We start from the raw sequence: 26,274 nt of genomic DNA, 5'->3' as shown, positions 1-26,274 counted from the left end.
GAATCTGGCTTCCTGTAACTTCAGCCCGTTATTCTGTGTCCTGCACTCCGGGATGATCAAGAAGAGATCCTGGCCCTCCTCTGTGTGACAACAACATTCTTGTGTTGTTGTCTTTTAAAATATATTTATTAAAATGGATGTTGTGAGCCACTTTGGACACACCTGTGCCTGGTGCAGAAAGTGGGATACATATTGTTAAATAAAATCACTCTGCTTCAATGAATTCCTGCAGCAGCAGGAGTCAAAGATGGGAAGTAAACGGAATTTGTGAGCATGAATGGCTTGTACAACATCATCAGAAGTAACAGGCCCCTGCCCCAAGGAGCTTGCAATCTCAACTTTGATGGTGGAGTAAATAAGGGCAGGGCCAGAGGTCAGAAACACAACCCCCTGCTGCATCTAGTACTCCAAATGCATATCAATTAATTAATTTACTAAGAAATGGACCTGGCTTCACACAGGTTGGAATCGCCCTTAGTTTAATACTGCAAAGGCTTCAAGGAGTTACGCAGCTGAGCCGGACTCATTCTGCCCACCCCATGGGCTCTGGTATCGTTAGGCACAGTACCCCCAGCCATGGAACCCCCTCACAGCCCACTGGGGTCTGATTAGTGCTCCACAGTTTGGACTCAACATAAAAGTTGACACCTCGTTAAATAGTTCCTGCGGTTATTTGGAAACCATAGCGATCCTGTTAAATACGGCTTTTCCTTTCTCTTCCCCCCCACCCCCATTTCAACAGGTATCTATACTCCTGAGCCGTCCTCTAATTTCTGGTGGGCTCTACTATCCACTGGACTCATGTTTGTCTATCACTACAGTATTTTACAAATTCTTGGACTGGTAAGTGAATATCCATGTTTAATTACTTATTTGTTCCATTTACATCCCGCCTTTTCCTCCAAGGAGGCATACGTGATCCTCCTCCGCCTCCATTTTATCCTCAGAACAACAACCCTGGGAGGTAGGCTAGGCTGAGAGTCAGTGACTGACCCAAAGTCCTCCAGTGAACTTCATGGCTGAATGAGGACTTGAACACGGATCTCTCCCGCCCAGCACTCTAACCACTACACTGGCTCTCGACTTGGAAACAGCAATTGAAACAGAAAATGGCAGATCACAGTGCGTGGCTGGCTATGACATATACAGAGTTCTCGTTTCACCAACATGCTGGTAGCCTAGTAATGAAAATGGGTGGCCACGTACCCAGGAGCCTCAAAATTTCACGCCTTTTTGGAGCTCCTCTCTGCCCTGCCCCTCTTCAGTCATGAGGGGCTTAAGGTCAGAGACTGTCTTCCTTGCTGCTTCTTGGTTGCCAGGTGAGCTGCGTAAACACATATAACAATTAGTAACTCATCCTCTTTCTCTCTCCCCCCCACCCTTTCCAGGTCACAGAAGTGAATCTGAACAATATGCTGTGCCCGGCCATCTCTGATCCTTTCTACGGTCCCTGGTATAGGCTTTGGGCATCTGGCCACCAGACAATCATGACTCTGATTCATGGGAAACTCATAACCGTTGTCTTCCATGGTGCTGTCCCTGTCTTTAAGTTCTGTATGGATTTGCTTCAACTCCCAGCTAAGAAGATGTCCTGAGGCTTCTCTATGAAGAGAGGTCTTTTGTAGGAAGCAGAAGAGGATTGGTGATTGTATTGGGGGTGGGGTGGGGAATCAATGAGAAAAAGGACCAGGCACAAACCGTTCCCTTCTGTTTCTTTCTTCTGTTACAAAGTAAGGCATTCCTTCCCGTTACCTCCCAAGGATCGATTTTTCACTGCCCATACCCAATGGTAAAACTTGTGGCCTTATCCACAGAGAGAGATGATGTTCTGCTCTTGACCACAGAATCATGCTACTTTGGACTGTGTAAGCGTGATGAGTTTCAAAATCTCTCCACCTCTCGGAATACAGTTGCCAGAGAAGAAGCTCTTTACTGCCATCATTTTTACTAGCTATCCCACAGGGTGGTAGTTCTTAGATTTCCCCCCTCTATAGAATGCAGGCTATTCTCCACTCTGGGCATTGAACACCCGTAGCGTACTGTCTCTGCCTATTTCATTTGTTTTCATTTTGCCCATAGGCATTAATCCAGCAGTGTTGTGGTTGTCTCTTAACGAGGAGTGCAAATGAGCAAGGTTCTGCTCTGTTAAAGCTGGTTGAAATAATGGGGAACAATTCCAACAACATACTCACTTTCTAAGCGACTGTGGATTTCTGCTCCCGTGTGCTTGGATCTCACCGTATCTGCTGGCAGTGCACGGATTGCTCTTCTGAATTAACTGGCGAAAAACATGGAAGTCTCAGTAAGTGTATAACAGCGCAGGCGATGAATGATGCGTGCCATGCCCATGTGGCATAAGAATAATTGCCCTTTAAAGGGGGACTGTCAATTTAGTTCGGATTGCATTATACCCCTCTACAAAATGAAGCATATTTGAAGTTCACGATAGCAATTTACACATTCCTGAATGCACGGTATATTCAGCAGCACCAACCAGTCCTGTGGAAAAACCAGCTGGTTTGACTTGACGGAGCAGAGCTGCAAAAGCCAACAACCCAAGAAGGCAAGGAGCAGGATCACTGGTGAAGAATATAACTTTTCACTGTTAGCAGATCTGAGGAGAGCGGTGAAACTTTGACCGATATTCCTCTGAAGAAGAACTCTGCTTAATGGCCTCATGGTTTCTGATACTTGCTGCCGCAAAATGTGTTGTCCGCCCCCCCCGCCCCCACTTCCTCCTGTTGTATTATTTTACTTGTGAAAACTGCCAATTCTTCCTCCTCCAGATGAATTGCTCCAGGGGGGATGTGTTCTGTCCCGTGCAGCCATTGATACCTCAAAGAGAGAGACGCTGCCTTAATGTCAACATTACAGCTCTTCTCATTCCAGCGAGGGAAGACGATGGGTTGCAATTTATAGAGCTGAGGAACAGCGAAGGGCAGTTCTGAGTATTTAGCTCCATTTGACCAAGACTTGAATCTAATTGCAAATTGGCATAAATAGAAGAGTATCCCAGTCTTCTATCTTCAGCTTTGTGGATCCCCTCCCCCCCCCCCCGACCCAGGACTGTGTATTTGTAGCTGTTGAGGATTTTTCTATATGTTATACTGTGAATACTCTTTACTGCCACGAATCTAACAGAAGATGCACATTGATGAGTTCTTATTTTACAGCCTAGTGCAACTTGCATCCTGCATTTCTCATGTGTATTTCTTGTTTTAGTAGAGCGCTGGTCGAAGTGTGGGAACTGTTGACAGTCAGTAATTGTGTACAGAGTTGCTCAGGCGAATATCATAATGCATAGATCGTTTACTCTTCAAAGTGGCATATTTAAATAGAGGTGAAATTCCTAGCTCAATAGCTAGCTGTAATCCTTTTTTCCTTTGCCTTTTGGACAGTAATTCAGAATTCCTTACATTCAGCAGTGTGAAACCTAAAGTACCAGAGCTTGGCAGCTTTAAATAATGAGTATTTTTTTTTATCTTTTTGGTTTTTCTTTTAAAAAGAATGACCTTGGGTAGGTTTTGTACTTGACTATGTTAGTGAGGCTGCACAGGGAAGGTCTTTCGCCCACCATGATGAAACTGGTCTTTCTGAACTTTCATCCACCTCTGTCAGACCCTCCCTGGGGCACAATGTTCGTTGCTTTTTAGGTTTTGAGTAAAACCACTGAGAGAACTGCCTGCATCTGCCAGTCCTGTGCCATGTTGCTTTCCGCAAGGGCCTTACCTCCCCTGCCCGCCGGCCCCAATCCATTGAACAAAAGCTGTTTGGGCTTCTTGGCTTTGTTAGTAGGTGCTTGGAATTCTCTCTCAAAGTTACCTCCTACTCTTTAGAAGTGCCACATCTTTCTTTTTTCTCTTTTGGAACTTCCCGCACAAATGCAAACGGCTAGTTCTGCTTTCATATAATGAGAGGAATTGCTCAGGCCAACCCCTCCCCTCTGTTGAGGCAGATTATTTATCCCAACACTGCATTTCTAGCAGATGTGATTGGCTTAAAAATCCACTTGTTACCAAGCTTGGATGACAGTGGCCCTTTCTACACCTAAGGATTATCCAAGGAAAATGGAGGGATCGTCCCTGCCTGCTCCCGGGATCTCCTGTGTGGCATCTGGATGCACAGGAACGATCCTGGGATGATCCTGGGGGAGAAGGCAGGTGTAGAAACTGCCAATGTCACCGATCTATCTCATGTACCACAGTCTTGAATGGAGGCGTTTTGCAAGGGCCCTGGGCAGAGCAATGTCCGCATCGTCTTTTGGGGAGATTCTACGACCGCATGCCCTTCAGGGCTTTGTGTATGTCATATACGCATCTACACTTGTGTATATTTGTCTGCTGAATTGTATCCTTCATCTACTTGTGTACCGTGAACTAAAATTAGTGCCGGGATCACTCTGACCCTGGACTACAAATCCCATTATTCCTGACCCATGCTAGCTGGGACATTTGGGAATTAGAGTCCAACAGCATCTGGAGGGCACAGGCTCTGCACCCATTATAGAATAAAAAGTGTTCTGGTGCAATCATTTCCCGGTAAAGAGGTGCCAAGCCTGCTGCTGCTATTCACAGAGCTGTGTAGAAGCTGGAGCAGCAAAGATACCTTTTTGGCTGAAAGTTTCTCCCAATACTACTTGTGCTGGCTTACTAAGTAAGTATTCTACAGCCAGTAAGTGTTCTTTCCAGGATGTTTGTCTCTGGATGCTGCAAAGACCCCTTTCTTTTTCTTTTAACTTAAATCTGGCAGGTTTACTTAGGGCAGGACATTGGCACGTGAAAAGCCAGTGGGTTTTAAGGCAGGAGCCTGAATTCACGAGTGCCCTTTAGACGTGATTAGGAACCCAGTCCAGGGTGATGCTCTGTGCCGGTGGAGAAGACTCTACTCCACTGCAGAGCTGAAGCCCTAACGTGTTTAAGAAGTGCACCCTTTTCTAAGAGGGCCTTCCCTCTCTGAAATTACAATGGAGGGCAGAGCGTCCAAGTGGACGGATGCCAGTGCTCAAACTATAGGAAACTCCGCTCCTAACCTTTTGTAACATCCTCCTGTTCTCAAAGGCCGCAGGGTGCACCAGTTGCCTAAAATAGTGGGGAGTTGGAGGGCTTGCAGATTTCATTAAGGGTCCCCGCAACCCACTTTCCCCCTGCCACCAGTTCAAGTGACCGTTGTCCCTCCTCTAGCTAGTTCTCCGTGCATCACGCTTGTTTTGTCGCTACGTTTCTGCTCAAAAGGGAAAAGCACATTCAGGATTGGTGCTCGAAGAAAGCGCCAGGCACAGGTCAACGTGGTGCCAAAGTCTCTTGCGGCCTGGAATGCCTGTCGCGCTGTCCCTCCGAAGCCCTTGTACATCTTGGAACATTAGAGCCTGCTTGTGTTCTGTGTCAGTGTCAGCATGGACTCTTTGCACATGGCTTTCTCACATTGATAGCTGCTTATATAAACTTTTGTGCTAGATCTGCCTATATTCGTGTCCCTGGCTGTTACAACACCCTCGGGCTGCTGGATTCGTGGTCTGTTCAGCTGATGTTTGTGTTTGGAAAAGCAAAGATGGAAGGCTAGGGAGGGTAGTGGTGGTTGTGCACTTTAACATTTTAGAGTACCTCAGTGTCGCTGTTACTATCCTTCTGTGGCCTATATCAGGGTTTTGATATATTTCTGTATATTTGATAATTCAGTGTTTTGTAAACCCTATTCATGTTCCTCTCAGAGAACCAGCTTTTTGTAATTTAACTATGGACTTGATTTTGTGTGCCAGTGGTCTGTATATGGCAGACATGCTTATTTCCTGTACATTTGTGATTATTTGATGGAGTGGGGTGAAGTTTCACTTGCATTGCACAACTTTGATCTTTTCCTGTAGCAACTGTACTTCAGGATTTTTAGATGTGTCTTTAAACGGAAGGAGTGGGAGAGGACATGGCCCAGCCATGATCTTCAAAGGGCTTCTCAAGTGACTTGAGAGTTGCTAATCCATCCCTGCCATTTATGTGAAAATTTGGAGCAGAAAAACCTGGATCTTGAGTTATAAATGTGGGTTTATGTACATAGCTGCCATTTATTCCCCAGCAGTGTCTTCAGGCCGTTGTTTGGAGTTTGATAGAAGTACTCATGCTGTTTTTCTCCTTCAGGGCCAAATCGTATGTGGCGCCTATCCTTTCCACTTTCAGGCACTGGCCACAGGCACTTTAGCCCACCCCACCCCTCTTCCACAAATTCCCTGTCATTTGTAGTAGGACGATTTTATAAACCACTGCCTTTTTTAAATGTAGTAAACATCCAAGAGATGAAATTTTCCATCAAAATTTCTTGTATACTGGGATTCATTATTTGTTTTGGTATTTTTCTCCAGTGTCTTTTCTGCCATCTCTAAATAAAACTATGTTCTTGGGAGTAATTTGTTGTATTAATTTCCACATCAGTTAGTGTTACTTTGAATTTATTCTGTGCTGTCGCTGCTAAGGATGGATAAAGGTCTTGAGAACCTTTATGACCGGAAGCTAAAACACTTCAATGTGTCCCAAGCCTTTGCGATCCCAGCCAGTTTAATGCTTTCTAAAGTTCTCATGGTTTCGGGAGAGGTTTGTGACCTGCTTCTCAAACAGGCCCCTCCGTGCCACATGTCCAAAGACCGTTCACAGGCACACCTGCAATTATTTTAATATTGTTTCCAGACACCACTACGCCTGCCATCTGTATTTTACTAGTCATCAATGGGATGGACTCAGCTGCAGCCCTTTCTATCTATAATGGCAAGAGGAGTTCTTTGAAGATTTGTAAAGGGGTAATATTAGATGTGCATTAATATCAGAATTCGAGCCTTGCTAAATTGAATCCATGAGTGTTTTTCCAGCTGTTTCCTATTAAGTGGACTTCCCACCCTCGGTTTGCGTTATCGAATCTGGAAACATCTACTTCGGGATGCCGTATTTACATAAAAAAGACACACACCCAGGTAGAGTAAGTTGGTTTACATGTTGCCAGTGTTATCCCGAGACTATTTTAAAACTTCCATGCTCAGTAATGCTGCAGGGAACTGTCCATCGAAAAGGTCCTGTGCAGAAATCCTCACCAGAAATGTTCACATTGGTCTCTACCATACTTTAAAAGCCTTGCTTGAAGTTCCAGCTCATTCTAACATTCTCTGAAAGGCTAAAATGCGTTTTCCAAAGTCAACTGGTATTGTTTTTTTCTTGCAAAATGGGGGAAAACTTGCACATTTCTAGATTTCTAAATACTGCAACTCATTCTAGTTGAACCGTTCTCAGGCCAAACGCTTAAGGAAAAGCATAAGTACAAGCAGCTGTGATTTTTCCTTATTTTATTGGGTAAATGATTTAAAAGGTAATAACAATAGTGTTAAAACTACTACAATATCTTTCCACAGCCATATCTCACAGACCCACAAATTACCTTCTAGATATATTTTTTTGTTGCTTTTTCCTCATTTTTACCTTTAAGCCATACTTATAAAATGCCCAGGTTTTTTTCAACAGTTTCTTCACACTAATAGCAAATAAACATGGAAGGAAGGATCTAGTTTTAATGGAAGGAGGTTTGTGGTAATCTGTGATAATATTGTAATCAATAGTCAAGTTACTAAGGAAGGAAAAAAATAGGGGCCTTGAAAGCTACACCAGGCAGCTTCTTTGCCCATTTCTGTGTCACCTTTTGCATTGAAGATAACTAATTATGCTGGTGAACATTTAATTCTTGTAACATATAAAACACTAAAATAACTTAGAAACTAGATCCAAATCTTTTGAAAAGAATCAACTTTGATATACAAAACAGTCATAAGTTGTTACAAAAGTTTTTTTTTTTCTCAGTGCATTTATGTACCAGCGCAGTTACTGGTTCCAGAGCGCAAAAGGAAGTATTTTCTTCTTCTGAAACAGTAATAAAAAAACAAGGAAAACATATCTTTGTATATAAAGAATCATTGCTGGTCTTAATAAATGTAACCAGAAACCCTTAAAATCTGAGAGGCACACTTCGGGTTTCTATATTATTTTATTTAAACATAAAAGTCACCAGTTTATTTCAATGGAGGAGTTGCGTAGGCTCCTCAAAACTTAATTCAATTAACATCACTAGCAAAAATCAGTTAGAAACTGTACAAAAATAAAAAAGTTAACCCATTTCATCCTGCAGAGACTTTGGAAGGACTGGAAGGCAGGCTTTTTAGGAGCAGCATATAGGCTTGGCTGGAGGAGTCTTTGGTTCAGTCCAACACACGAGAGATGTAATCTACTCCAGACAGTTTCAAGAACCCGCACAGTTGAAAGACAAGTAAGAGGTCGAGATACAAAACGTTGCGATGTGGTGGGCCAAATGCTTCCAGCTGGCAGTGTGCTGTGGGTGGAACGTGCCACCTACTCCACGTAGCCTGCAGTGGTCCACGTGGCAAGATGGCAGCACACAAGCAACACACAGCACTGCACAGGACACCAGCTACTCTGTGTGTGTGTGTGTGTGTGTGTGTGTGTTTCAAGAACATTCTCTCCTTCAGCTTAGCTAGAGAGATTTGTTCTCTTAACTGCCCTTACATGGGTGAAGGAAACATGTTTTTTTAAAGCTATGAGTAAAGCGCCTTTTGGAATGAAATAAGGCAAAACAAACAAAAAACCACCCTGATCCATGCTTGTCCAAAGCTGAGCGATCAATAAAAAGATGATCGTCTGTCTTGGGTTTTATAAATTGATACAAAAAGGCTCCAATTTTAATTTGCATATTTCAGAACAAACTGCAACGCATATTTCAAGCCTCGTTTTTGTGATTTGTTTTAGGTGAACAGACCTATTATGTTCCTGTGAAGCACACCATGTTTTTGTACAAATAAGCCCACAATTGCGTAAGGAACACAATCTTTTGTGTTGTCGGCACTCCTGTTTGCCGAGGAAGGTGCCAGGAAAAAAAGTGTCACTGAGAAACAGATTCGTCTGTATATAAAAACAATATTACCGAGGCTTTGGCCCAAAACTGACGTCTTGCACCATACTAGTAAAGAGCTCTTCATAAATGAACATATATACGCAAGACAGGTTCAGAAGGGTCTGGAGGTTTTTTCATTTTTTTTAAAGCACACCTTTCCAGTTTGTAGAACCCTTTGAACAACTATTTTATTTTTTATTCCCCAAGCAACAGCTACCGAGAGATAGACAAAAACGCATTGTGCATTATGCTGTGTACAAAAAGGAGACAAAAATGATCCTTTTTTTTTCCCCTCCCCCAAGCCACGGTGGGAAGTATTGCTGACCTCGTCCTTCAAACCCTGCAGGATATTTTATTTAAATCAGTATATCATTATTACACTGGTAAGAAATTCTGTATAACATCTGCATATATTGAGGATTTTTTCTTTAAAAAAAATCTGATATGATTTTAGAGTCCGCATGACCAGTCACGTGACCTGCTCAAGGTTGATTAGCACCTTTAAATACACATATATTTATATATATAATAGATCTTTTTAAAAAACGTCTAACAATGAGCTCACCCGGAGGCATGAGCTTTAATGAGATAATGGAGAAAGATGGTAGCGGGTGGCCATGGCTGATTTTTTTTTTTTTTCAAATGTCTGCAGCAGAGAATAGTTTTTCAGCTTGTGCTCAAGTTTCCCTTTTAAGGGCAAAAATGAAAAGTTGCAATCACATAGCCACTGGATGACAACTTTCGCTTCAAGGTGAATCCACGTTCCAACACTCCAAATGGGGAAAAAAAAACCCCACCGTACCAAACAACTTCAATAGAAGTGATGGCCATTTCTTTCCCTTGCCTACGGCGTGTGCCAGCCATCGTTGCTGGCTATTTGTATCTTCAGGCCTTCTGTTCACTTAAAATTAAGGCATCAAAACAGAAAGTTAATATTTGGACATTAAATGCTGTGGATGAAGTAATGACAGCAAACCCTGTGAGAACCAGCCCTGCTTGCCTCCCTGTCCGTAAAGGTACATCCAATTACCTCTTAACATTTGCAGATTCTTAACTAGCTGCTTGCTATGTATTACGGTGCCTAGTTTTGCCCAAGCTCACCTATCCATCTACGAACGCCAACGCCTAGTATGGGAAATACGCCAGGATTTCTAACAAGGTTAGAAATGAAGGAGGCCTTGTGTGGTAAAGGGCAGGGATCTCTCCTCTACCCCCTCGAATATGCACTTCACCACCATCGAAGGTCATGAGAGCTCTGCATGGGCACGGAACAAGTTAAGTCCTAAAATAAGAACGTCCAACTACATGGACACCTTTCTCTGTATCTCTTCCCCGTTACTCAAGCTGTCAAGGGTGTCTGATCCGGACAATGGCTTCCTCCGCCTCCTTCACACAGGGCGGAGGGCCAGCCAGGGTCATAGTACTGATCCTTCTGCTCAGTATTATGTGGACACCTGATAATTCAAAAGCATTTTTCCCCTCCTTCCCCTCACTGTGTCTTAAAACGGTACCTAACTGCATCGGGGTTTAATGGTAACTTAGTAAACTCTAGGTAATTTGATGGGAACAGAAAAGAACACTGAATTCCGTTCTCAAAAGAATTCCATTCCTCGCCATGTCTCAGTGGAGATTGGAATTCAGTGGAGCCACCTTTTCTTCGGATTCTGTTTCTGTGCTTTTCTTCCTATTGTTTCTATGAAATTTCCACCCCAGTTGAAGGCACTAATACCTAAATCCATCCACTTCCTAATACAACAGCTGCTACATGCCAATTGTTTGGGCTACAAATAGCAACTCCTATCTTAGAAGCCTCAACATGGCATTGGTGCTTGGAGCTAAACCTTGTTGGTTGCAGTCACTCACACGCAAGCCCCTGGACGTAGACAGGAGCTGCGCAGGGTAGAGCTCAGTGGATTGTGTCCATTATCTCTACCCTAATCTGGAAAGGGAAGACCCCACCTTTCAGTCCCACGGGAGCAAAGGTGGCACACACCCTTCCAATGTTAGAGACTTGGGCTGAGATTTTAAGTTCCAGGAATTCGAATGGGAAACGCATCACCCAAGTCAATGGAACAAAGATCCCAGCCTGGTCTGTAATGAAATTCTTCCTATGATTATTGCGTTTCTCTTTTGCCCAAAATCATAGCTTCTTTTTATTCATAATCAAGCAATACATCTTATTGTCAAGCCCCCTCCTGGGCGTACCAGAACAGGATCATGTATTTACCTACATGAAAGAAAAAGAACCTTTACTTATGGGAACACCAACGAATTACAATGCTAGTCCCACCCAGGCCTCCTTCATGGTCTAGTCTCTGATCTACATCCGATATGTGAATTTTTATTATTTTTCTAGCAGCTAATCACGCTTTGTTCTCTAGTTCAAACCCTTAAGCATTATTATATTCTTTCCTTCCATCCACAGTCTCACAGAAAACCTTGATTGATATAATTCAATGTTAATGAAGTAGAAATTTAAATTTTTTATAAAAAAATCCCGAGTGTTCTATATGCTGCCAAAAAACGGGGAAAAAAAATGAAAACAAAACACCCACCAACAACCCCAGTGACTCAAGAATAAGGTTTTGTTTTGTTTTAAAAAAGTAAGTAAAGGGGTTCTTCGTAATGATGCAGCGTTTCCACCCGTTGCCATGATGAACTTAACCTGCCACAGAGAAGTATCATCACAACAACGGAAACTATCATCATAAAATGGTACAGTAATAGAGATAGCTAGACCAAGAGGGGGCGGGGTCTCCCGGGAAGAGGTCTGCAGAGAGGTCCAGGGGCTGGTCATGCGGCTCAGTGTCAGGAATAATGGTTGTACGGTGGAAGGGTGTGCCCGATGCCATTCTGGAAGTGATGGTGTTGACGGTGGGCAAGGTATTCCGTGTAGCTCATCGTCATCTTCTCACTACGGTACCTAAAGACGAGGGGGAAAGGGACGAGAAAGTTTTAGAGCAGTGGTTCCCAAACTTGTTCAGGTAACCGCCCCCTTGGTTCCACAAACTCATGCCCAGTGCCCCCACCCTACCCTACCCTACCCAATAAAAATCATTATTCAGAATAGCGGTTTTCAACGACCCACTAAGGAAGATAATAACAACAAAATTCAAAACAGTAACAATTAATTGGATATTTATTCAAAATCCGAAGCACTCGCTGCAGGCTTGCCGAGAGAAGGAGGGAAAAGAGAGCAAACACCTCTGTTTTGCAGCCGGCGTGGCGTGGCACACCAAGCAGGGTATTGGCGGGGCACACCAAGCAGGGCATTAGCGTTTTGATGCTTTTGAAACATTTCAATTCACTGTTAAAAGGACTCTTCCTAAACAGTATTAATACATGTGTGGATTCTTCCCCTATATGGCTTGGGACCAAACTACCTTCCTCCCATAAAAATGTCTCTGGGTTTTAAGACCTTCTGAAGAGGCGCTTCTTGGAAAAGACCACCTCGTGCGCCCCCCTGCCTCTTGACGCCCCCCTATGCAATCCCACCGCCCCCAAGAGGGCAGTACCGCCCACTTTGGGAACCACTGGTTTACAGCTTCTCTAAACGAGTGATTGATAGCACGCTCGTGATGGACCACTCACGGAAGTTCACGGGTTGATTAAATGACATTGGCAACAGCCAGGACGTCTCCTGTGGTTTCCCCCTCTTATCCAGTTTTCAAAAAGATCAGAGATACGCTGGAAGAAAACCCTTAATGGCGCGAAATCGGCATCCCCCCCATTAAAAATGATCCAATATACATACACTACAGATTACTTATAGGGGTGCCATGTGCGCATTCCTTTTGTCCATTTGTGATCCATCAAAGCTTGGATTTTATGATGCGACAGCAGATCCAGCAGAAGTGACACAGGCATCTCTCCACTACTCACAGCCCATTTATTTTTATACACAAGGGGAAATGCATTCACGTGAAGTAGTTTATCTCCGCATTGATGGTTTTTTTAAACAATTAATTGGAAGACCTTCCCAGTGTTGATTTCTATAGTCGATAATTAGGGCTGGAAGATGAGATTATGTAGGAATGATCGGGACTTTACCAATTAAATTACAAGACACATAAATTGGGTCTGTGCAACAGTTTACTCAATGACACAGCAGACAAGATATAATGGAAGGGAAAACAGCGGTGGCCTCCTAGTTGTGGAATTCCTCCCCCCCACCCCGAGAATTCTGCCTTGTGGCTTTTAAGTGGTCCCCAAGGCCTTTTCTTTAAATTCTCCTACGCTTTTTATGGACGGTTCCTTGCTGGCGTCTGTATATCCTGTTATCCAGGGCTGTTTTCGTCAACTGTTTAGTTCTCATCATTTTATTGTAAACACAGTTGTTGTTATTACAGTAATAAGAATACAAAGCAAAAAACATCTCGATGACCAAGAAAACAGTAATGGCGAAGAACGGCTCTGCATTCAGCTAATGCAGATTTGGAAGGGGGAAGCAATACTTCGTTAAAATGAACCTTCCTCTCTTATTACATTTGCCTAATTATTAAGCGCTGACTGTTGGATTGACCCAAGTGCCATGATAGAGTTAAGGAGGACATCACGCCAGAGGAAATGTATAAAAAGGCGGAGTCCAGAGCAGTGCAAGGGGTTTCATGGAGATGTTAAAAAGCCTGTGGAATATGATAGAACCCTGCGGCATCCTATATGCCAAAGGTCATGGGGCAGAACAGAAGTCCTCCAGCACCACCTTCTGAGACCACACCTCTGGGAAGGCCTAGAGATGTGAAAGCCTGGAAAAAAAACCGGAAAAATTCGGGGGGAAACCAGTTTTTTCCCGTTTTTTTCCGAAGCCTTTTTTGGGTTTTTTCCCAAAAAATTTGAAAAAAAAAATGAAGAAAAACAGATTACGGGATGTTTTATTTTAGCATGATGAATAAAATGTTTAAGACAAGGTGTTCAGATATTTACTTCTCCAAATGATTTCTAAAAACTGTACAGTATCAGATTATTACAATGTCTGTGCACCAAGGACAAGCAAGTCCTAGGTTGCAAACTGAGACTACAACTCTCAAATGCAAGAGCAAGATGCATTTCTGCCTCTAGAGGGCAGCACTGCCATGGAAGCAGAGACTGAAACTACCATATTTCTTCGATTCTAAGACACCATCGATTGTAAGACGCACACTAATTTCAGTACCACCAACAGAAAAAAAGCTTTGATTCTAAGAAATAATAAACACACCCGCGATTCTAAGACGCACCCCATTTTTAAAAATGGGGAAAAAGTACGTCTTAGAATCGAAGAAATAGGGTAATACTGATAGCTATAGGTCAGAAAATGAATCTGATTAAATTTCATGCATAGTCATTGAATCTTGGTCTCCCCCTCCCCCCCCCCCGCATTTTTCTCAGTTCTTTTTATAGGAATGGGGGCTTTATGTCTTGACACTGGAGTTCTAGCGGAGACATAAATAATTTTCTTTGTTACTAATGTTGGTGGTTTCTTCAGTTGTTTTTTAAAATTGTTTTTTTGCCTGCTTCTCATAAACTGGCAGAACCAAAGAGGTTCCTTACAGTTCAGGAGCTTGTAGTTCCATTTGTTACCAAAAAAAAGTAAAAAAAGTAAATTAAATTTGTAATAATTGTTTGAATAGCTATACCAAATGTAATAATTTGGACATAAACCAAACTTGGACATAATTACATTTTATGTTCCTAAAGTAACAAAGTGACTTTCAATCTGTAAAAAGTGCTAATATTGCATTTTTTCAATTTTTCCGAAAATTTCCGTTTTTTCCCATGGCTTCAAAATTTCCGGAAATTTTACATCTCTAGGAAGGACCACAATACTGTGCCTCCCATTCAGGTGCTGCAGAAGGCTACCATGGGAGACAGTACTGGAAGCTGCCCAGAGGTCCAGGAGAATTAATCGGGTTGCACTCCCATCATGCATTGCCAAGTGTAAGTCATCCATCAAGGCAACGAAGGCGGTTTCTGTCCCAAGTGCAGGCCTGAAAATAGATTGAAATGGATCCAAGTCTAACTGGGTTTGAAAGGCTACCACCACCTGGCTCAAATAAGGTAAACTGGGCCTCAGTACGGCCTCCTTAAGGGTAGAAGCATGGATTACCTACCAGCCCAGCTCTAGAAGATTACACCAGACAGGATGGGCAAGGGCCCAGAGCACATGTGGCAGGAGGCCTCCAAACAGCCCATCCACATCCAAAAAGTGTCAGTTATAACAGATGCCAGGTTATTAGATCCAATGGCAGATACAAATCTACCCTCTAAGAAGAAAGGGACACTTTCAAGGAGGGAGGAATCTTATATGAAACGTGCATGATCACACTGGAAGTATTTGTTGTCATTATCAAGGGAGTCGCTGCAGAAAACTGTTTGTGCATTGCCCATAGTAAAACAGCCAAATACGTGAAATACAGACCATTAAGCATCCATGAAAACAGCCTCCTACCTGGTCAGTTTTATTGTTTTCCTGAAATCATTTGTAATTGGAGCCTTGTACCCTCCTTTCCTCAATAAGGAATCTATGGTCTGAATATGGTCCCATCCTGTTGAGATTCATCAGGGGGGGAAAATGCATCAGAAAACAGACATTAAAATCTGTAGAGCAAATCATTACCTCGTCTCATGTGGCATGCAAACTCTCTTTCTTAGACGCTTTTGCAAGGACAAATTGGACTTACAAATTGGACTTTTTTCTTTTTGTGAAGAACAGAACCTTGGCATGTAATTAAACGGCATGCATAGTTCTGCTTCCTAGATTTCGTGGGTTTGGGGTTGTTTTTAAACAAAGAAATCAACTGCACAGATGTATTAAAATCATTCTAATGGCAATATTGTACCACTTGGACCCTCAAAAACCAAAATCACAACAATCCAAACCTCCCTACCCAAATGAGGAGTGCCGGTGTAGTGCATTGGTTGGAGTGCTGGTCTGGGACTCGAGAGATCCAGGTTCTAGTTCCTACTCTGTGATGACACTTACTCTCTTAGCCTAACCTACCTCACAAGGTTGCTGTGAGGATAAAGTGGAGAGGAGGAGGAGGTGAGCCACCCTGGGTTCCTTGTGAGAGGGGGAAATGTGGGATACGCTGTAAATGTAGTAATAAATAGGGAAATGATTGCAGTAATGGCTAGAGCAACCATTCCTAACCAGGTGACCTCCAGATGGTTTGGACTACAATTCCCGGCACTCCTGACCGTTAACCATGCTGCCTGGGGCTGATGGGAGTTGAAGTCCAAACATCTAGAGGGTACCAGCTTGAAGAAGGTTGAGACGGAGTGTTGGAGTATCACTATTTACATCCCCAATCAGGCATGAAGTTTACTGGGTGACCTTGGGCACTCACCACCCCTCTCAGCCTAACCTGCCTCACAGGGTTGTTGTGAGGATAAAAATGGGGAGGGGGAACTCTGTGTGCCACCCTGATCTCCCTGGAGGGTGGGCAGGATAAAATGTAGCCAGTGATAAAGAAAACAAAACTGTGCTCATTTCCTATTTTGTGTTTAAGATTGCACACGGCTGATGGATAATAAATATGGCTTTCAAATAGCCTCCTCCAAAGGTCCTGAAAGCAAAACTTGTTTTACACTGCTAGAACACGGTAAGACAGCAAATATGTAACTTACATTTCGTCAAAGGTGCTGTATCATAGACCATACAGAAAACAAAACGTCATTTAACAAAGAACAAGGCAATCCGCCAAGTACAACGGTTGCTCCACCCTTGCCCTGTTCTCAGTGGCGCTCGTGAACGGTGGCTGTGCAGTGGTGGTACTTGGTGGATTGTGCCCCTCTCGACTTCGTTTCAGAAGTCTCCACAAGTGAGATTTTTCACACCTCGCCCTGTGAATCCAGCAAACCTTCACAGAAGATGCATAAAGACACAAGCTGAACAATTATCTCAAACGTTCTCGTATTGTTGGGTTTCTTGTAGTGGTCTCTTCCACTACACGCCAAGGAATTGCCTATTGAGGATCATTCCTGGTATATTTTTTCAAGAACTACAAACCCATATACAGAGACAAAAGTGCAGCTAAGGCAAAAAAGAAGAAGACAAATGTAGCTAGACGAGTGAAATGCTGGCAGGTATATGTTGGCAGCTTCATTTTGTACAAATCAAGGACAAAATTTACAGAGGTTTCCCATATGATGAGCTGATGGGCTTGCAGTTTTGTTTATAGCACAGCAGAAGGTGGGGTCTCCCTTGGATTGTGAAGCTGGATGAGAAACCCCTGATCAGTGGGCGAGAGCGAGCCAACAGTCACATACTAATGCAATCCTTATCAGCACTGACAGTCTAAAATTGAAGTGTTTTTCATGCTTAACTACTAATGCAAATTATACACTGGATTTTCACCGCAGACATGCCAAGTATCACAGCATTCTATGTCCATAGACAATCATGGCTAACCATGGCTCTCAATTTAATGCTGCAGGTTCAGGCTGCGTGTCACTGTAGTCTTTTCCCCCCACGTCTATCGTGGCTTCTTATGCCATTGGCTAAAGGCAGCAAGGCTGGTCCTGTGGCAGCAAACTCAAGTTTGCGACTCAGTGTACACTTGACAGGGCAAATTCGGCAAGCCTCAGTTCTCTGACTTGCAGGATATACGTTTTCAAATAACTTTCTCTCATTCATACATTGTGGGGTTTTAATTGGTTGTTTTTTTTAGGAGTACACCTAAAAATGTAATGCGTGAAGAGGCCCCTAGAAGTCATTTGCTTTGGGTCCCCCCAACAAAATAGTAGCAAGCCAAAGTGCACGCAGATTTAAGTACCATAGTAAGAGTCAGACATGGGGAAAACTTACAACAATGAAATCATTGTCGTGAATAATTCCTCATGTAAAATTTTTCCATATTGCTGATATTAGTCACGTGTGGCAAAGTGCAGCTTTTTGTCACTACGGCTGTGTGGACAACCTGTTACAGCTGCCATTTGGCATTTTACTGATCAGTTAGCTTATCATAGCACATTTCTGTATTGCTGCAATTCATGGAAGCATTCCCATATAAAGGGACTTATTTTCTATGGATACATAAGTGGCATTTAAAGAAGAGTCATCCCTTACAATTAAAGTATTGCTCCATCATCTGACATCAGTGCAAGGTCAAATATTGCATTTTAAGTTCCTAGGTATGTTTAAAATCTTCACCAGATCATATGAGATAAAGTGCAACAATGACCTTGCTCCTTTGCAACCTCCGGTAAGTAGGTGGCGGTGCGTTTTGATCCTTTTTCATTGATGAATTCTATTCTAATGCCATGTACACCCACCTGAAAGAAATGGGCAGCTTTATTAGTACATTAAAAGTGAAAAACAAAGAGATTGTTAGAAATATAAATCCCAAGGAGTCAGTTCTGCATTATTATTAATACTTTTGAAAGGTCTTCTCAATTTCTGACCAGGTTTTCTCTTTTAGCTTTTAAGAAAGTCATATTAATTTAGCCTCTCTGAATGTGAAAGGCAAGGAAAAGGTAACCTATTTCTAACTTGGGGTTGGAAGAGCAAGGAATTCACCCGCATCCCATGAAAAGGCCAGGGCAATTCAGTGCTAATGTCTCTTTCAAGGGCCTATCTGCTCCAGAAATTATTATACTCAACATGTGAGACATCTACTCAGGCAACTAGCCTCAATGTTCAGGTGAAACAGCTGTTGTAAGTGATAGTCAAGACTTACCAAAACACTAGAACTAACATGGCAAAACTCCATTTCAATAAGGGGCCAACGAGTATGGTAAGAGCTCAACAGACCTGGACGCCTAAGTTGCAGGGAAGTCATATTGATCCCCTGAGTCCTTCTCATGGTGTAAAGCATAACATTTCACTCTCACCTATCCAAGTAGCTTGGAAGACAGCCAAATGGTCAGGCAACCAGAAGACCCAAACAAATAGCAATATCCAACTGATCCAAGGTCAGATTTTTGTGGAGTTAGGCAAGAGGGATGCAATAATTAAGAACCATTTGAAGATTTGGTATATGAAAGGCTTTGGAAAATTGGTCATTTTCAGTTTCCTTGGGGAGAACTGAACTCTTTTTAAAACTGTGATACCTGCTTTTCCTTGACATTGAGAAGTTAAACATGCAAGTTCCGAGGAATCTAGCAAAAAGACAACGATGACTCTTCTCTACTAAAAACTAACCTGAACGCATCTGTCATTTGATAAAGCTGGAACATAAAAGGCCTCTCATTTGGAATAAAGTTTCTTGTGAAAGCTTAACTTTTTGTTTTGTTAAAAGCTTACTCTGGAGAAGCCTGAAGAAGCATTGCAGGGAAGTTGTATCGATACCCAACTTTTCATGGTCTAAAGGTCCTAGTGACTATTATAATGTTCACTGGGCTTACTGGTAAATTGGCTTGGGGGGGGGGGTCAAAACACATTTTTATAACTATTACGCAAAAAAACTGAAGCCTTCTCTATGAGACTGACAGCAGATGGAGATTTGCATCACAAAATAGTGAGGGTTGAGAAGGCCCCATTGCTCACTTAGCAGTCAAGTATACTTCAAAGTAGAGTACAAATCCCAAGGTTACTTTCACTTTCGTATCATCATGGGAGCAGGAAGGGACATTTTTGTTTTTAATCCTTGAGACATCTAACTTATAGTGCATTACTTTATATGCAGAAATTCTTGACGCAAAATTCATTTAAGAACAAGCAAAGGTTATCATAAACTATGTTCCCTGGCTCTGCATTAACCTGAGAAGGGCTTGGATTCAGACAGGGCCTGTTCACTCCTCTTCAAAGGGAGTCTTTGGTGCCCCCTTTCATGCCTCCCCAGCCTGGGGACATGGCTCCACCAGGGATGTCTGACTCTGAGGCTTGCTCTACTGCAGCTTTTCCTGTCCCTGAGCCATGCAAGAGCACAAGACTGCAGAATAGACACTGACCCTTTAAGAATGGCAGACAATATCCAGTAACTGTGGAACCACTGAAAGACCAGACTCTTTATGCCTTCTGAAGGCCTTAGTTGACTGCAGTCCTTTGCTGGGACAACAGCTTCTCATGGGAAAATGCTCCAGCTGCAGTGCGCTATCCAAGGTACTGATGTTATTCCTGGCTTGGCTGACATGACTCAGAACAGTGAGTACCATGTTGCAGTCTGCTTCCCCAGGGGTCCGTACACACAAGCCAGCCCTTTTCATCTCCTTACAATCCCTCCTGACCATTTCTGGGGAATGAGACTGCATGGGGAAATATTGTCATGAAGCTAGCTGTAAACAGATGCTAGTAACATGGCAGATGGATAATGGTCTCCCATGAGTGTGGAACTTGTTGTGGGCTGCCTCTGTGTACAGTGATAGAAATGTGAAGTTTCCCCATGCAATGCTCTTCTGAGATGGTAGATCAAAATATAAGTGAGGAAATTACTGTTGCGCACTTATGAATAAGTCTTGGTTTTTGTCTGCCAAGACAAATAATAAATTGTTTCTTCAAGAGGTCTGTAATCAGATATTCTGCAACTGTAGTATAATGCACCTGGTCTTATTCATATTTTTGTTTTGAGTTGGCTCCCCTGTGCAATGTTTTCAACTGAACTCCATCCCCTAAGATTTCTAAACTAGGACAATTATCAAGGAAAGATTTTGGACTGAAACGTGCACTCAGCTCTGAAGTGAACTACACATCTGTATGGCACAGAAACACACCAGACTGCTCTGGATTAAGTGTGTGTGTGTGTGTGTGTGTGTAGGGAAAACCAGGTGGGAGGTACCCAAGTTAATTCTAAACCTGACAAACAATTCAATTTAAACATGGAGTTATGACCCAATTTCTTTAAAAGCAGCTAAATTCAGAGTTCAGCGCAGGACAGTTAGCCATTAAAGGGATTTTCACCATTTCCCAATTTTTTTCTTCACACCCTACAGAAAACTAACGATCAAACCAACCACCTGAGGATACAGTTGTGCTTTGCTACCTAATATACCCACTTTGCTTGTCTGGCAAGGTAGAAGGGTCCAGGAGCCAACACCTTTGTTGACTGGGGGTGGAAGAACCATTTAGTACAGATAGAAGGCGCAGATCTTCACACGTCTCTTGCCATTTTTTCCAAGAGTTTCCAAAACTGCTTGTGCTCTACTTTTGTTGAAATGGGTCCAATTTCACATTATTGGTAAGTTTGTGCAAAGATGTCAATACTTTGTGGGGCTGATCCCAAGTATCAGCTGGGTCAAAACCCTCATCAGCCATTCACAACCTGGTGCCCTCCAGATGTTTTGGGCTTCAACTTCCATCAGCACCAGGCAGCATGGCTAATGGTCAGGAATGCTGGGAGTTGTAGTCCAAATCATCTGGAGGACACCAGGTTTGTAAATGCTAATTTGCAATAAAGATACATTGGGCTGTCTGTGTGTGATTTAATGTTCAATATAGAGGTCTACTTTCTGTTGTTTTGTCCAAATTGGGAACCGAAGGTAGTTTTTAACTATAGTTTATCTGAACAAGCCAGGATCAGAAACTATTGTTTGATTTCTGGCTTGCTTAGAGAAACCAGTTGGAACGAACTACAGTTTGTCCTGCTTTGCATAAAATGACAAACTGAGTTTAGTTTAAAATGGAAACAGATGCTTCCAATCTGAAGGGCTGCACTGGAGAAGAGAGGAGGGGAATTCACGCAGCACTGATTCACGCAGCACCAAACATATGGTTTAGTGCTATGTCCAAACACAGCCTCTGTGTACTTTTAGCTTTCTAAGACTAATGGTTTTTAGATTAGCATTTAGCTCCTCTGGAAGTAATAGCTGCTGTGTTAACTCTGTTTTTATTGTTGTTTTAATTACAGTTGTTGGCTGCCTCGAGAATTATTTTATTAAAAGGATAAAAATGTTTCAAAATAACCAATGTGCAAGTACCCTATACACACATATAGACACTATAACACACACACACAATCTGAACATACACGTATGGAAATTGTAGATTGATTTTATATGCCCCAATAATCTGTACGCAGGGTAAGACAATACCAATACAGCAAGATGGGAGTAGATTTTGGTTAACCATGAAAATTACCTTTTTGGAATAACGTGGCATTTCAACTATGGAATAGGTGCCTTGAGAGTCCGTGGAAACTTTGGCCTTGGAGGCTTTCAGACCAGGACATGAGGCTAATGGAGGTGTGGACCAGGACCAGGAATTAACTTCATTGGTTAAGTTTGACAACTGCATCCAGGCATGATCAACTGCCAGTTCTTGGGCTGCCCACGGCAACCAAGAATAGATTCCAGGTGAGTAGGCAGAATGACTTTTCTAAGTGGCAAAACCCCATTCCCCATTCCCCATCACCGCCATTGCCACTGAGGGAGCTGTGACTGACCAGGCAGACATTTAAGGAGCTACAAGAATGGTCAAATTCTGCCCTCTGAGTTTCCATCAAGGGCCGCTTTGAGCGTGACCATGGGAAGGTGGACATAAAACCGGCAAACAAAAGAGGAAAAGGAATGACAGGAATACTGGGGCCCGGGGGGGGGGGGGGGGAGTAGACTAGTCACTTTTGCAGATGTATTTATTTACACCTGGATCCCTTCCAAAACCCACGCATGTGCAAACTTCCTAACTGCAGCAAAAAAAACCCCACCCAAAATCAGAAACCACCATCAACAACACAACAACAAAAACGGAACAAAACTAGGAAAGTCTGGTACATTTATGATGCACCTACTCTAATCAACCAACATTTATTTATATATTTAAATTATTGTTACCCTGCTCTTTAGCCAAAAAGGCTCCCAGAGCAACTTAAAGCTCAATTATTCACTTCCAGAATTTATATTCCACCTTTCTATACTGGTATATATTTAAGGCAACTTTCAATATCCAAAATACAATTACTAATAAAAACAGAATAATAAGTAATCCAAAGTATAAAACAACCAAATATAATCAAGATTTGAAAGCAGCAATAGGCTAAAAGCAAACTAAAATATAAACTATGATTAATGGCTATCAAGCAAGCCAGGATATGGAAACCATGGCTTAATATTCTGGCTTGTTTGAAAGCTATTGATCATAGTTTCCCAGCTCAGACGTAATGGGAAGCTATGGTTCATATTTTATTGTTGTAAGCTTTCAGAGCCATAAGACCAGAAACTTTCTTTAAAAAAACAAGCCTGAAAGGCAAGATTCTCAGGATTGCGGAATTCCTTCACTCAACACAAAAAGCACTGTACCTGGCTATTCCTGAATACTGCCTTCTTTCAAGAGCCCTTTGATGAAAGATGGAGGGCCAGTTTTATGATGACCCAACACCAGAGATTGAGGAGAAACATTATGGTAGATCTATAATGAAAGAACGTGCTATTTTTTTTTCATGCAAGGATAAATATGAGTTATTGGGAACATATACCCGTCTTTATAATGGGTGGAATGGAGGGAGTGCTTTTAAAATGCAAAGTGGTCGTGCACCTCGGTGTGCTGTGCATACAGAGACCATTGGCAACACTCCTGTGGGATCCTTTCCAAGGAGAACTGAGCTACCCAGAGTCGGAAGACAGATCTTGCTCACATCACCACAGTGGCCCCTTTCAGAAGACACTTTAAAACATGGCTTTAACCACAGTGGTTAAGCCAGAAAGCTGGGCTGTGTTCAGAAGACACCTTAAATCATGGCTTTAGCCACAGTGACTAAGGCTTTTTGCCTTAGTCACCATGGTTAAAGGCATGGTTTAAGGTGTCTTCTGAACACGGCCCAGCTTTCTGGTTTAACCACTGTGGTTAAAGCTGTGGTTTAAGGTGTGTTCTGAACGGGGCCAGAGTCTCCAAGCCTGGCGCTTTCCTTTCCACTGCAGAAGGGCAGCCATTCACCGACATGGAAGCAAGTGAAAGAGTGTATCTGGGGACACCACTGGGTAGGAGCAAAATCTGTTCCATGCCTTTGGTGATCTTAGCCCGCGAGAATCAAGAGTGTTCCTATTTGCATAGCTCCATCCCAAGCTCAATTTCTCAGTTATGGCCGACTGTGATGGAATGTTCTGACTTTTAGAGGGAGATATAGATGCATTATCCAGACCTTTTCTCCTTCTTTTCTTGGCCAAGTACTTACAAAGTTATGCTTCCCTGACCACTATGGGCTTATTGGCTCACCAGATGCCACATTTGCACAAACTCTAATTTACATCTTGCAGGTCTCTCATCTCCAAGAGAACATTGTCAAGATCCAGGCTTCATTAGTCCTGCAACGCTCTATTCACCTTACTACCCCATTCTCTTCCGTTTTTTCTCTCTTTCCCTCAGTCCCCACTCCTCTGCTTTCAAGAATGCTCAAACCTCCTTCATTTTAAAAATCATCTGCCTTCCTCCAAGTTCAGCTCCCTGCTTGCAGGTCTAAACTTCCTTGGTGCTCTTTATGTCCTTTACAAAGAGTAAGAGTGCCAGAAGAATCCATCCACATTCACCAAGCTTTTCAGCATCTCAGCCTCTCCAGCCCACGAGCTGCCCCAACTCAATCTGTATGATTCACCCCAGCCCACAATTCAGTTGAAATTTGCACAAACTTTTCCCATAAGTTGCTAAATTTGCACAAAATCAAGCAATTTACGGCTGCAATTTGTGCAAATTACACCTGAAATTTGCATGAATGATGATGGGGGACTATCCTAGGCCATCATAACTTTTCTAAACTCTAGGGTGCCATGAAACCCTTCGTTGCATCTACTTCATTAAGCCATTGTGAGGATAAAATGGATGGATGGATGATGCCACTTGCCTTGAGCAATCCGAAGGAAGGACGGGATTAAAAGGTAAACAGCTGCCCTTTCTCTCCCCTTTAGTGATTCCTTCCCAACTCTCACAACCCCATACAGAGCTTGGCTTGTACCTTTCTCCCTCTCTTTTCCTAGGAGTTCATCTCAAACCACTTTCATCTTGTGCAGACAAAGCCGTACCCTTTCACCGTGCAACCTCCTTCTGAACTATTTTCCTTGGTTTGCTCTAAATATCTACAAGACTCAATTAAGAACCAAAAGGAAGTGGTTTAATTTAACATGCATCCAATACAAGAAATATTCAAGTAAATGTTTGCCCATGGCTGTCAGCTGCCATTTGCTTCTGTGAATTAAAAGGTCCGATTCCATTGGTAAATTGCAATAAAGTGAAGGTTTTCTTTAAATTAAATCCATGACAACACTCTGGAGCTGCCCATCAAGTTGCCTGCTCTACCTTTCTGATGAGAAAGTGTTTGTGATTATCAAAAGACAAAACACCAGGGAACCATTTGGGGAAGAGATAGAACTGGACAATCAACATGATCCTTTACTATGTTTTCATACCATTGCATAAATTAATCTTCCAGTTTACTGGCTTGTGTCTCATGAGGCATTCACTGGCTTCAGATCCAGAATGAACTTAAATCTCCCAAACCCTGGCAGTTTAGAACCGCTTCCCATAAAGTTCAGCAATCAAGCAAAAATACAGGTTTTGAAGCATAGCTTCACGATATACCCAGCTAAGCAAAATGCTGAAAGACAACAGTCTGAGTGTGTGTAAGGGAGGGAGGGAGGGAGGGAGGGAGAGAGAGAGAGAAGACATCTCATCTCATATTCCTAAGAAGAAAGAACTTCAGAGCCTATGGTAGGAAGGACTACTTTTAAGAAGGGACCAGCTATATGCAAGTAAAAAAAAGTTCTGGAAATGTTACTAGATGAAAGAGAAAAGTGGAAACTGTCTACACTCAAAGAACAGAAGAGTGGAAGAGAATTGTGTAGGAGACCAGTCCTTTTGTATACCAGACACTGTGAAAACTTCAGTGGACCAGTTTAGGTGTCAGAGAACTGCTCTGCCTGGAGCAGCCTAGATATTCCCAGAGTCAAAGAACCAGGGAAGCAACAATGTCTGGCCGGCCTGCCCAAAGACATAGCCACTGTGGCAGCTGAAAAGGAGGCCAGCAGAAGTCAGACCCTTGGTCCATCTAGCCCAGTATTGTAGAAACTGACTGGCAGCAGCTCTCCAGGGTTTCAGGGAGAGTCCTTCCCAGCTCTACCGAGAAACGTTGGGATTGGAACTTGGGGCCTTCCACATGTAAAGCAGGAGCTCTGCCACTGAGATATGGTGCTATGGGCCGGTGCTTTCATGCAAATTGCCACCTGAGATTGTGGCGGCATCCATGGATACAGGCAAATCCTCCACCGGGGGGGTGGGGGTTGTCCCCAGGGCCACCTGAGCTAGGCTGATGGAAGTTCTTTCAACTCACTTCTGGGCATCTACCTCCATTGCTAAGATGCTGGCAAAGTTCATGTGACCGGCCTTGGCCGTGCGTATATTGGGGAAGAGAGTCACTGCCGCTCAGGGTGTGAAGGAACGACGCGCCCGTGAGCTGACGAGCAGTGCGACTCACATGTATGTAGCCATGCCATGGTGGGCGGATGAAA

General features: G+C 42.9%; 2 protein-coding genes across 4 annotated transcripts in view; one reads left to right on the top strand and one right to left on the bottom strand.

Annotated features, from left to right (window-relative positions):
* TMEM164 (transmembrane protein 164) overlaps positions 1–6,390 on the top strand; it is a 37,159-nt gene extending 30,769 nt beyond the window's left edge. The window contains exons 6-8 of one of the 3 annotated variants that reach the window (XR_010026153.1): positions 743–843; positions 1,389–2,302; positions 2,485–6,390. Coding sequence is in view for 1 of the 3 variants with exons in the window: in XM_063141598.1 (XP_062997668.1) it covers positions 743–843; positions 1,389–1,595 (308 nt within the window). In the remaining 2 variants the exon portion in view is untranslated. Of the gene's footprint in view, positions 1–742; positions 844–1,388 lie in introns of those variants that run through there. The other 2 variants (XM_063141598.1, XM_063141599.1) reach the window with 2 other exon arrangements.
* Positions 6,391–7,301: 911 nt separating this feature from the next.
* Positions 7,302–26,274, bottom strand: part of AMMECR1 (AMMECR nuclear protein 1) — a 117,079-nt gene continuing 98,106 nt past the window's right edge. The window contains exons 5-7 of the mRNA XM_063141865.1: positions 18,093–18,183; positions 15,359–15,455; positions 7,302–11,854 (exon numbers count right to left, since the gene is read on the bottom strand). Coding sequence (XP_062997935.1) covers positions 11,740–11,854; positions 15,359–15,455; positions 18,093–18,183 — 303 coding nt within the window. The 3' untranslated portion in view covers positions 7,302–11,739. The remainder of the gene's footprint in view (positions 11,855–15,358; positions 15,456–18,092; positions 18,184–26,274) is intronic.

This window comes from Elgaria multicarinata, chromosome 15 (assembly GCF_023053635.1).
Source record: "Elgaria multicarinata webbii isolate HBS135686 ecotype San Diego chromosome 15, rElgMul1.1.pri, whole genome shotgun sequence".
NCBI classification, from domain to species: Eukaryota; Metazoa; Chordata; class Lepidosauria; order Squamata; family Anguidae; genus Elgaria; species Elgaria multicarinata.
This window is presented reverse-complemented; position numbering and strand designations above follow the sequence as displayed.